General features: G+C 36.2%; 2 protein-coding genes across 2 annotated transcripts in view; one reads left to right on the top strand and one right to left on the bottom strand.

Moving 5' to 3' along the window:
• Positions 1 to 806: 806 nt before the first annotated feature.
• DPM1 (dolichyl-phosphate mannosyltransferase polypeptide 1, catalytic subunit) lies at positions 807 to 12252 on the bottom strand. The gene is made up of 9 exons (XM_009893489.1): positions 12182 to 12252; positions 11901 to 12000; positions 9799 to 9832; positions 7509 to 7585; positions 7382 to 7407; positions 6306 to 6401; positions 4787 to 4855; positions 4382 to 4496; positions 807 to 1229 (listed from the first exon to the last, which is right to left on the bottom strand). The coding sequence occupies exons 1-9, from the start codon at positions 12250 to 12252 to the stop codon at positions 1125 to 1127; spliced, it is 693 nt and encodes a 230-aa protein (XP_009891791.1). The 3' UTR covers positions 807 to 1124.
• The window catches only part of MOCS3 (molybdenum cofactor synthesis 3), a 2202-nt gene continuing 1715 nt past the window's right edge, over positions 12251 to 12737 (top strand). Inside the window, exon 1 of the mRNA XM_009893490.1 lies at positions 12251 to 12388. Coding sequence (XP_009891792.1) covers positions 12251 to 12388 — 138 coding nt within the window. The remainder of the gene's footprint in view (positions 12389 to 12737) is intronic.

Here is a 12737-nt window from a genome sequence, read left to right on the forward strand (position 1 = left end):
CATCTAGTGTACTAATGGAATGCAGACAAACACAAGCCAAATAGGCATAATTGTTCAGACATTTGTTGCTTCTCGTCTCCTACCATTCATTTTCCGATACAGGTATCCACAGAACTACCCCCCCTCCAAGGTCATATTTTTCATATATACATTATCAGAATAATTTCATCCTCCTGATTACTTTTTCCTCTCTCCCCCCAAGTACATATTTGATTACAAGGGCTTCATCATTTCTGAGTTCTGGCTATATCAAACCATGAAACAAACAACAGTATTACTCTGTATGTTGTTCATCAGGATCTGGAACAAACACACATTTTACATCGCAAATTGTTATTTGACATAAGGAAAATTTCTTAAATGCCCTCAGTGAGGTGAATGGGGTCTTCTCTCACCCTGAAGTTGGGTGAGAAGTCATACTCCTGTTTTACAGATTCTAAAAATGTTTCGTTTCTAAAGAAAATAGGAAAAGGGAATCATCTGCTTCTGGACAAACACAGTATACAAAATTATTCCATACATACAATTCTTTTTCTTATCCAAAGAATATTCCTTCTTTCCAGTCTCGGAACAATTTTGCAAAGAACAAATCACCACACTCATCTGTATTTCCTCTTAAACTACACAAGCTGTTATCAGTTCTGTAGAAACTGTTCCATGTATCAGCTTTAAGACACATGTATATATGTGCTGAGGAAAGAAAAGGAACTCATTGGTATATATTTAAAATACTATCTGCAAACCAAAGAACAAAGATAAGATAAATTCTGTAATTTTTTTATGTCCTTGCTTGTCTTTATTTCAAAATCTTTAGATTGTGCTGAACTATGATTAATTTCTAAATGCAAAAGATCATTTAGCTTTTTGTTCTTTATTAAGACTTCATTATTTTTACAAAAATAGAATAGCGCATTAGTTTTTAGTTTCACATACAGTTCATTTATTTTGAAAGGAACATTCTGGGATACAATATATTTAGTTTATTATTGGTGGTTTGTTTAATTGTTAGTTTATAGCAGGTCTTCTGGTCACCACACCAATTATCAAACTTCTGCTATTATATATTAAGAACCACACAGATGTCAGAGTGTTTTTCTAAAAAAAGTTCATTTAGGAAAAAACTATCATGTAGTTGCAAACAAGGTCAGGAGTCCCTTTAAGAAGGAGACTATTTCATTGCCTCCCAGCTTAGATTCTCCATAGACACGGTCCACAAATGAAATGGGAACCTGTTGAAACAAGCAAAACTATTTTTAAGATTCAAAACCTAAATAATCAGATATGCTGTAAACAAAAGAATAGCCTTTGAACTACAGCAGGTTTAGACACGGGAAGAAGGCAAGCACCAGATTAGCTGACACTGTGTCAGTTCTTCTTACCAGTAGCTTTAATGATGCCCCATAGCTGGGGAGCATGAAATTATTTGGTTTATCACCTTTAAAGATGATCCAAAGACATTACTCAGTGGCTGGATGATACACCAGTCAGAACAAACTTAATAGCTTAAGTGCACTAAAAGCCTGGGGGCTTAAAATGAAGCTTCACCACTTTCCTTGTTAGCTAAACAATACCTTTGAGTCAATGCCTCAGGAAGGCAAAAATCTCCTGCCACCATGAAACAGCATCCTGCTCAACCTCACCACTGGCTAGAAGATGACATCTGAATATGGCAGTCAGTGCATATTTTACAAGCAATACTGGTCTTTGTGTTTAACTGTTTTATAGATTATATAGAAGATTAAAGGGCATTTAACACACTAATTTTAGTTTCCTTACTTAAGTGATCATACTGTCCAGATCAACTCACTACTCATAAAATAGTAGGAACATAGTGCTTTTCTGTAATTTGACCACGTACAAATGACGTATGACAGGACATTCTGCCAACACTGTATTAGAATATTCAAGAATTTCCATATATGTTTGTGTGCAAAATTGAAATACTTCAGGGGCTAAAGAATTGCATCTGCAAAAGTCATTAAAAAAATGGGCTTAGCATTCTGCTGGCAGTTTCAACCAGAAATCATCTGGCAAGTGGAACACAAAAAATGACCACACCCTCACATCTGTGCCAGGACTGAGGATTTCTCACAATTCTAGCAGATTGGTCGACAGTAGAAGAGAACCCAGGGCAAGAAGATGGTAAGGAAGACAGCTAAAAAGGCATTGCAGATCGACTCAACAATGACCCTGGATTTCTCAGAAGGGTCCCTTTGATGATCCCACCAAGCATCCTGGCAACGACAGACAGCTGATCTACAGGTTATGGACAGAAATCGCTGAATACGGAGTCAGTGCAGGATGTCAGAATTGACATTTCCTGACCAATGTCTCATCTAATAAAACATATCCGGTCTTTCCCTTCAGTATAAGAATTAACCACCTGTGTTGTTGCTGGACTTTGCCCTTCTTGCATGAGAAGTTCTATCATTAGTCTTAAAGGAAGCATTTCAAAAGGGTATATTCCACGCGCATTTCACATATGGTAAAGTAGTACAGCCAAATGAAACAGGTGCATACAAAGACTACTCAGGTATAGCTCGTGTTGGTTCATCTCATCCTCCATTTGTTCCTTTTAGACTGGCAGGTTTCAATCTTCATTTTCAACTTTGCTTAAGAAATATTTTACCCTCACAACTGCATCTATATTTTACAACTGCATAAAAGCTCCTATTCTGCCTGTAGTGTCACAACACCCACAAACCAGGAATTAGACATACAAGTGTCACCTCCTCTGAAATTTCAGTATTACTATTTGGATAATTATAAAGATCATCAGTATTGATCAGGAAATACTGTATTAATGTACTTGAAACGTAATGGAAAATTGTCCTGCCCCAGGAAGTTAAAAATATAGAGATGATACACAGAACAGTAAAAATACAATAGTCTTATTTATAGGTGAATATCAGCAATCTGAACACTCTCAGGTTTGTTCCAGATAGCACAACGGAAATCTTAAAGATGAGGCTGAAGCAGAATAATGAAGCAACTTCTCAGATGTTAGAGAAAACTCTTCCCACATGTCAGAAACCAAAGGAGGAGGGAAGATTATGTTTACTTCAGAATGTGACAGGTGAGTTGTGGAGGATGGGCTAACCCACCCATCACAAAACAGACGTCTCAACACTGACTGGGAGACATCAGGCCTAGGGAAGACTGTCCGTCAGGCTTTGAACTGGAAGAGAAATGTCTTATATTGGATGCTATACAACCAGTAGAGGCATGTAAAGACATGAGTGGTGGGATCAAATGACAGACAGAAAAAAGGTCTTTGCAGCAGCAGCCTCAAGACATATAAGCAACACAAGATTACACTTCTCTGGCTTAAAAAAAAGAAAAAAAAAAGGCATTTTACCATGGGTAAAATGTGTAGTAAGTAAAACCTCATCTCACCCTAGGTTTCAGTGTCTGGATGTATAGACAGGTGAGGATTTAATTCAGTAATATTAGAGACCAATATGTGAATGCAGCTGGATGTGAAGACCAAAGAAATTACGGTCAAACCCCACCTACAGACAGGATAGATGTGTTGCTCCAGAAGCAGGAAAGGTGGAAGAGCTTGCTTTATTGTGTGAAAATACTCTACCTGATGTTGATAGAGAAATGCAATGCGTGAGGTTTAGTGAGAGAAGTACCAGCAGAGTTCTCTGACAATTCAGTTATGAAAATGATGATGAAGAAGCGGTTCTGAGATTTGGCTGCAGAGAGAATTCCAGTGAATCATCTTTAAAGACACCAGCAAGAGCGATTTAATAAAATATAAAAGGCAGCAATTAGACTGCTGGAAATATAGGATCTAACAATTGTTTGGAGGGGGGTTTTTCTTTTTTTTATTTTTTTTTTATTTTTTTTTTTTTCTCTCTCTCAATGATTGTAGACAACACAGAGACTTTAGAAATGGAAAGCTGCGAATAGCTGGAAAGTTGGAAAATAACAAGGCAATAAATGACAGAGAACAGAATAAATCTGAAATAGAATCAGGTTGCTGGAGAAAACAAAATTAGTTGAAAAGACCTAAGTAGAGATGCCTGTACCATATGAAGGAGGAAATAGAAAGGTTCCTAGCAGCTTCATGGTATATTTTGACTTCTTTCCCTCTTTTGAAGAACCTTGTAAAATTGTATGCAGCTAAAGAAATGGCAACAGGAAGAAGGAAGGATCTGAGAAGCGTATCAGCCAGGGGAATAAGTAACTGGAATTTCAGATTTGGTATTCACCTGGAAAAGTTGGAAAAATAGAGTTCCACATCTGTAATTTCTTTGTATCGATTTGAGAATCTTGCTGCTTCATGGAAGTGCAGAAAGTTTCCTATGCTCCCAGTAATCTGTATCTATATTTAAATGAAAGCACAATGTACTTATCAAAACTTTTACTATACCTCTCCGATAGTATATCCTAACTGTCTAGCCCGAACAATCATCTCCATCTGGAAGACGTATCCTTTGGAAACACATTTTTCCATTAGTTTCTGTAAGACTTCTTTTCTGTATAACCTGTAAATGATTACAAAGAAAATGAAACCTGAAGCACCTGAAGCACAAATACTGAACTTCAGAAATCAAGACAGTGTGTAGGAATCTTAACTCATTCATATCATTACTATTTAAAAAAATCTTTAACAAAGTCATACGAGCAACAGTTCTTGTAATTTAGTCTACTATTTCTTACGCCCTTTCCAAACGGATTTCCTAGTCCTCAATAAAGGTCTGTTATTACTCCAGTTCCATGTTCAGCAGTTTCTTAATTTCAAATAAACTTTATGAATTGCAAACCAGACCAGTACCTGAAACTCCCTGTTAAGTCTGATGCACCTGGTCTCAGCAAAACCTGAGTTATAAAATTGGCACCACGACTGTAAAAGAAAACGTGAATGTCAAAACTGCTCAGTACACAATTCCAAAAGATCAAGCAGAATTTCTAGAAAATAAGTAAGTATCATCCTACTAGCAAAAAAAGAAACTTTTTATTGCTTAATATGAAACAATTATATTTCTAATACATTTTCACTGCTAGATTTGACGAATAAATCACAGAATCTTGAAATCAAAACATAACATTTTGTTTTTCAAATGATGATTAGCAGATTATTGAACTTCTCTACGAAGGAGAAAATTTTTAGAAATTAGATTTACTATCTGTTTTTTTTTCAGTAGAACTGTCAGTACAACTACACACTAATACAATAGAAATAAAATTTGACAACAGTCAAAACAACATTTTTCTTCTAACATTCACTGTAAGCACAGAATAAAAATGCTTCCTGGACAAATGTGAGACTTGGATTTAGAAAAATCAAGGTTTGGTTTTGGTTTATGCTGCTTATATAGTATCATAATTATAAGCTCCACTGATGAAAAGCATTGTGAGACTGAAAAGCGAGTCATTACTGTGTCACAGAGGGCTATATTACACACTGATAAGATGTGCGAGTCCTTCGTCTTGACCAGTATGATGTAAAACGATTCCTCGGTAACATCCATTTAGTGCTCTTCCTTTTTTTGGGTATATGTTTTATTTAGATTCACAAAAAGATGAGCAGTTATTCCAGCCGTTAAAAACCAGGAGAAATTCAAATAAAGTCCCTGTGATACCATCTCCATATCAGACTGGTAACACCACCTGTGCTCCTAATGCTTTCCAGTAACATATAAATCAGGATTAACTTGCCCCATGTCTCTTAAATCAGGTGTAAGAGAGAAAGACTACGCAGAAAGTTGTTGATCACCTCCTCAAAATCTGTAAGTCCCCGTGAACCTGAGATGCCAGTCTCCATATGCTTATACAACCTTGACAGGGTTTCCCTCTTTGCTTTTGGGTGAAACCTCTGTAACTGCTTTCCAGTAAGGTCTAAGTAATGACTTATTGACATTGATCATGCCAGATAATTCTTCACTTATGACAAATCAGCGTGTCAACAGAAGGGTTTAGCAAATGATTTGTGGTTTAGGGAAAGGACCATTACAGCTATTAAAGCTAACTAAATGTGTCTTTCAAACTTGACAAAAGTATCATAGCCTCAGCTCATTATTTAGATGATGAAGCTGACAGACTGTCCCAAACTGGTGTCATGCATATTTGTCCACTGTTCCAACCCATTTCTCAAGCCTACTCGTATCATTACGGTCTTTCTTGGTGGATTTTAACGAAAGAAGCTGCAAATCATGCATGCTTCTATTATTTAATATAATTTTGCAGTACCCAGTACTATTGACTATAGACAGTTCAGCTCACACACGTTGAGTACTTGGAATTATTATTTCTAAATAACAAGTTTATGTGTAAATATCTAGAAAAATACTAACCTGATTAATTTTCTTTTCAAATCCCAGCCATATACTCCTCCATTTCCTTTATATCTTGTTCCAGATACAATATCAAAATTGCCTTCTTTCTGCTTTCTGTAAGCAATTGGTTTTATCAGAAAAACAGGAGGAACATTTATATGAAGGTAGTACAAATTCCAAAATAAGAACAATCACTCTTTTAGTACAAAAATCTGTATTTTACAATCCTTTGAACAAATAAGTAGAGAAGAGAGGAAAGCAACAGTTACGGTGGCTATAAGCATTATGCCTTTAAAAACCTGTTAATTGTGCTCTTATACAGAGCTATTTCAGGGAATCTTACGATTATCTTTTACCAACTATATCACAGAATTTCATAGCCAACTTCATAGTTAATTTATTAAGACTGACTTTTACATTTTTAAAGCCTCTCACTCATATAAAAGGCAGAATTACTTTAAATACAGGTTTAAATATTTAAATTACACAAACCAATAATAAGGAAGAAAAAAAAAAAGTCTGTAACTATCCTTAGTCCATACTTATGCCTGACTGCTGCAGAACCTTATCTATAATTTTAGGCCTCCAGTACTACCTAGCAAGAAAGTTGAAAGTTACACAGACTGCTGCCCTCAACCTCCAACGTAATGTCTGTTCACCATTTCTCACAAACTGAAATGTTACAGGGAGAGGAAGGTAAGAGGTAGACAGAAAGACAAAATTATTTCACCAATAATTGAGGACATGGTCCTTAAATCAACATCCCTATATGCACACATGACAAAATGACTAAAAGATGACATTTATGTATATGCTTTTCAAAACTGAACAATCATTTCTGGAAGAAACGTACTTAGCCACACATGCTCTCTGATACTTTAAACTTGGGGATCTTTGCTCTAGTTAGGAACGAGTTATTTTTCTGGATTTTGGGGGACAAATCTAATGAGGTCCAATCACTTTTAATTGAATTCTTGCCTTGCCAATTTTCTTACTAAAGCTAGACAGCTATACAAGAATATAAAGCTTTCAAATATTACAACAAAACAATAAATGTTCAGAATTCATTCTCTCGTGCTACAATCGGCACCTACCTGATAAACTCTGGAATAAATTTTGGCTGAAATAGAAGGAAAACAGATCAGAAAAGGGGTGGCAAAAAAAAAAGGCAAATTTCATTTGTAACAGATTAAAAACACAGCACATAAAATACAGACTTACATGGTGAGACAGGTCAGCATCCATAATAACAATAAAATTCCCAGTGGCATGCTCCATTCCATGAATATAAGCAGTGCCTGATGAAAACAGTACAGAAATAATTGCCCTTGCTATTTTAACATGCCATCTTCTAGCCACAGTTTTCACTTATTTTCTAAAATCTCTAAGTTATACTAGAAAAGATGAATTAAAAACTCCTAAAATTTATTTTAAAATGTATCACAGTGGTCAAACATTAAAAGTATTTTTCCTTTTCCCTATAACTTCATCACTAGATTTCATAAATATAAACCTTGGCAAACCCCACTGCACTAGAAATGCACAGAGAAACTGACTTGATAAGTGGGACACTATTTGAAGTAACATTTCCAGAAGCGCCATAGGCAATTATGAGCCACAGAAAACTGGAAATAGGACACAGGCAACATAATCACCGAGATTTAAAAAAACTTGCTTTCTAGATGCAGGATTTACTATTAGTACTATATAGATTTTGGGTTGTTCTCCTTGACACACTGAATTATATTCTGATACCCAATCTGAAGAGCATCTTTTTTTTCTTACTTCAGATTTTGTTGCGTTTTATTTATCCGGTATGAACTGTTGTAGTTATCTTGGTAAGAGCTGGAACAAGTCTTAGTCTTTCTTAACAATGCAAATTTCTGATCCGAGTCATATCGTTCAAAGACAGCACTACTTTCAAGGAGAGTACAGAAGCACAACAGAAATTAAGAACTGGCATGTACTCTTCACCGATCCAAATTACTGTTGAGTCTTTTTGTTAACTTCATAAGAAACAGATAAAACCGAAAAGAAAACACTCTCAACCGGTGTCCTTAGCAGGCACTCTCACAGAAAACTAAACTCCTGGTTAATGAACAACCTGTCTTTCCTTTCTCTTCCATGTTGTTTGCAAAGTTACACAGTAGGAGTGTCACAGATTTGTGTACTGTGCATTATTAGTAGATCTAGAACATGAAAAATTTCAATGCAGTCAGTTTTAATCCTTAATACTGTTTAAATTAGGACGAAGGATGAAAAGGCAGAAAATATAAAAATAAAGATATAAAAAAGAAAATAAAAACCAAAAATATAGTCTTTTTGGAGTTTCTTAGATAAATGAGATGTTGAAAAAAGTATAGAAAGGTGATTTAAATAGGCAATTCAATATCAAAATTAGAATTTTGTTTTTGTTCAGTGGACTGAAGAAACTAGTTAGCTGCAGTACTCTGTACACAAGACACCTCAAATGTTTTACCAGCACATGGAAGTAGGGGTTTCCAAGACATTTAGCAAGGAAGGCAGATTCTGATTAACAATAAATCATTTATCATTTTCTCCATTCCTATTATAAGTGAGAAGAGATAAGGATACAACATGAATCTTAACAGATGGAAATATCTCCACTTTATTTTAGGATAGTTTCCATACTATGACTTTTAATATCATTTATGACTTCCTAGAGTATCTGCTTTTTTTCTAAAGCAAATAATGACAAACTTTATTGACATATTCTGTGAAATATGGCAGAGCTATAAAATTGCAGTCCTGAATGATTCCATGCAAATTTTAATGATCAATCTCAGTGTTACAAGACTGGTGAGATTTCTGCAATACGAGTGACTTTCACAATGTTCGAAGCCTTAAATTCACATGTCAGTTGATAGGTGAGACAATACTTAGTAGTCCGAGTGCTTGGCATCTATCAGATACGTATTTGTTTATTTGATTAGAGTCATAATTCACACTGAAATGGGCTTAACTGTGAAGAGCTCTGTCCAAATACATGTCAGAAAAACATCCCAGCCTTCTCTGGAGATTGCACGAACTATGGTCTGATTTTTGAAGCATCCTACACATGGGTAGGTTGCACAGAAAGTAGCACTGACCCCTCTGGATCAGTAGGTTCCACACAAATATAGCAGTTACTCTTGTAAAACGTTACATTTTTTCTCAATTTAGACCCCTCAGTCTGTAATCAGTGAATGCAGTATGGGAGGGAGACAAGCAGCATGATATTAACAGGAAAACACAGTTGTACAGAATTGCAGTGACCACTGTTTTCTGGTTTGAGGTTGTGGGGAACTTGTTATAAGTAATACTCTGAGATTTTTATGTGTGTGGGTTTTAAGCTTGTTCACTTACAGAAAACTTGATGAAAACATATTTCTGCTTTTGGGCTTTGTTGTGGTTTTTTTCTGAAATTTTATATACTAGAATAAAAAAATACAGCAATTTATTTTAATTTTTTTTTTTTTTTTAGTACTAAGCAGAGTTAATAAGGACTTACCGAGGCCCAACTTTCTTGGTCTGGGTCTTAGAAGCTGCAGGATATATTAAAATATGCATACATTACTTGAAGTACAGTTTTTAATTAATCTTAGCGACACCTTAAAATTTGTTATTTTCAAGGTATGAAGATATTTTAAAATGTACTTTTCATTTTTAGAAATCTAGATAACATAAAAAATTTATCTGCCAAAATACAGGAGAACATTATATTGAATGGGTATTTGATCGGGTCATATTTAAAAACAACCCCCTGTCAAGCTTTACTTAGTAGTTCTGCAGTAGAAAAAAAAAATAATTAAAAGCACCATCTTAGTAACTAAAGGATTTCCTCAAATTCCACTGTCTGAAATACAGCTGCAAGTTTCCCAAAGTGATTTAGCATACTTTTAGTTCTGTACTGAATATAAATTTCAAGATATTTATGTGCATACAGATAAAACCCACGAATAACGACCATATAGCAATATTATAAAACTTTCAGGATATGAGGGACCAAGCTTTCAACCTGTGCCAAGTATCCTCATCTCCTGCAGGGCCATACGAAGTGCAGGGGGAGAACCAGGCACCACCACTAACAAAACAGGAATTGAACTTTTAGATCATCATGACAGCAATTTAACTTTCAACTCTTCCTGAAGTGCTTTTGATATAAGTCACCATTTGGGGAGGAGAGGGTAGATATTTAAGCAGTCATCTAAATATACTCCAGAAACAAATTTTAAATCTCACTTATCTCACTTTGAAGTCTTGGCTAATTTTCATGCATTATCTAAGAGATCATAAGTAATAAGTAATTCAGAGGAGGACATGGAATTAGTTAGTAATGAATCGTTAGAGTTAGTAATCATTAGTGCTTCTGATTTGTTATTTTGGTTTCTTTTTTTTTAATCTTTAATAGTTACATATGAACATTTTAAAAAAATCACTTTGATTCCTCATCTACTTCCTTGAACATGTTGGTGTTTCATTAAGTTAACTACATACCGTGTTCAGTAAGCATAAGGCAGTAAGTGAGAAGCCCCATGGAGTTACTTGGATGATAACTCCTGAGCACAAATCAGAACAATGACTTTGCTCAGGAAACAAAGAAAAGATTTTCAGGTAAGAAAAAATAAAATTATCAGGAAACAATGACAATTCACCTAATGAAAAATCACATCTGATTTACACTTCTGCGGTAATATCAGTGTGAGCTGATGGTGGTGCCTCCATGCAATTCCACTCAGGCGTGCTTGGCTCAACACTGCTGCAGGGACTGGTCTACAGATTAAACGTCAAAATTAAACCCTTAAGCAGTGAGGAAAGGTTGACTAACTTTTCTATTACTAGTATTAAAAAAAGAAAAAAAAGGGGGGAAATAGACTCTAAAACTTCCTATATACATTGTTCTTAAAGTAATCTCTATAAATGGTATGTAATTCACAACTACTTTTTAAAACCTTGCACAGTAATAGATTAGGAAAGCGTCTGACACTGCTTACAGCACAAAGCTGTCAAACTGAACGCTGGGTTTTTACACTGTTCTCCAAAAGCTTTTATTGCAAAAAAAAAAAAAAACACTCCCAAAAAACAGTGGCTTTAATGGCTTATAAAGAAATCACAGTATCTTGTTGTATATAATTGACAGTTATACATTAAATAAGAAAAAAAAATAATCCTGTTATTGAGGAATGCAACTAGACAGATTAAAAATAAATCACAAGACCAGACTAGCTTTCATCTTTCCGATTTCCCTATTCCTGCAGTCACTTAAAATGAAATTAAATCTTACCCAAACCTCATCTCTCCCTCAGGTTTGCACAAAGTGCACTAACAACCACTATTCATTACTTAATAGCACACAGCAATGCACAAAGTATTGAAAACATTTGCAAGCAGTAATTAATGATTCTGCATATTAGTTCACAATGCTGCTAAGCTGCTGCATGACTATCATAATTTTACGTTTTTATGAAATGGTGTGCAGAAACTTAAATAACTTGCTTAAGGATGTAAAGAAAGTACAGAATTCAGGGACTCCGTTCCCATTCTCTAAGGATTTCGAGTATTTTCCAATACAATAAAAACAAAACAAAACCCCAAAATGAACATACAACTCACTATTTTATCTGATCCATATATCTTTTCCAATTGTTCAGCAATTTCCTGTGTCCCATCCGGGCTTCCATCATCTATGATGATAATTTCAAAATTGTTTCCACTGAAATGAGAATTATTTTTAAATGAGCAAATGGAAAACCCAGTTTCACTACCTATGTCATCTTGAAAGGCGTGAAACTAAAGGAATAGAATACAAAGTAGTTTTCTGACACTTAGAGATACATGCTATAGTTACAGCTGTACGACTATGCTTGTAGCGATGAAATGTGACTCAATGGCACAGTTTCAGGTCTCGAGCTGCACTTGCGTCACAGCACGCTGCAGCAATACAAACCCCGCCAGTACCCCGCATGGCCGCAGCGCTGGGTTCGAGCCTCGGGACTGGGGAAGATGAAAAGCTACAGCTGCCCTCGGGCTTTCGTCTGGCAACGCTTTCTCTTGCGGCTGCTGCAGAACGGATCAGAGCAGAGGCGACTCCTCTGATTAGAGTGATTTCGTTGCCCTAATTAACCTCGGGGAAGAGCTGCGCTTTTCACCCCGGGTCAGTTACACCTGGCTGCGCGCCCGCCGCCACCAGTGCAAACCACTGTACGTTTCACAGCGTGGATAAGGCTATTGCCTTCCTAACTTGTGACATTTCGTAAGCTTTACGGACGTGTTATTTCCCAGCTCTTCTAAGCCTCTCTGCTCCGTCAACACCTCGCACCGGCCGCCTTTCTTCCCTCTGAGCCCGCTCCTCATCAGCCCCCACCTCCGCCCCGGGAAGCACGTTCGGCCCCTGCCCGTACACCCCCTCTTCCCTGCGGCCCTGGAGGCGCCTCCCCCCACCAAAGGACC

This window comes from Charadrius vociferus, unplaced genomic scaffold (assembly GCF_000708025.1).
Source record: "Charadrius vociferus isolate BGI_N301 unplaced genomic scaffold, ASM70802v2 scaffold259, whole genome shotgun sequence".
Lineage (NCBI taxonomy): Eukaryota > Metazoa > Chordata > Aves > Charadriiformes > Charadriidae > Charadrius > Charadrius vociferus.

Bases quoted from the DNA above. Each gene is read 5' to 3' on its own strand.
- DPM1 (XM_009893489.1), bottom strand. From the start codon at position 12,252: ATGCGGGGTACTGGCGGGGTTTGTATTGCTGCAGCGTGCTGTGACGCA. The intron at 9,833-11,900 runs GTGAGTTGTATG...TATATCCTGCAG, and splicing joins TATATGGATCAGATAAAATA to CTTCTAAGACCCAGACCAAG. The intron at 1,230-4,381 runs GTATAGTAAAAG...TTGTTTCAACAG, and splicing joins TAGGATATACTATCGGAGAG to GTTCCCATTTCATTTGTGGA.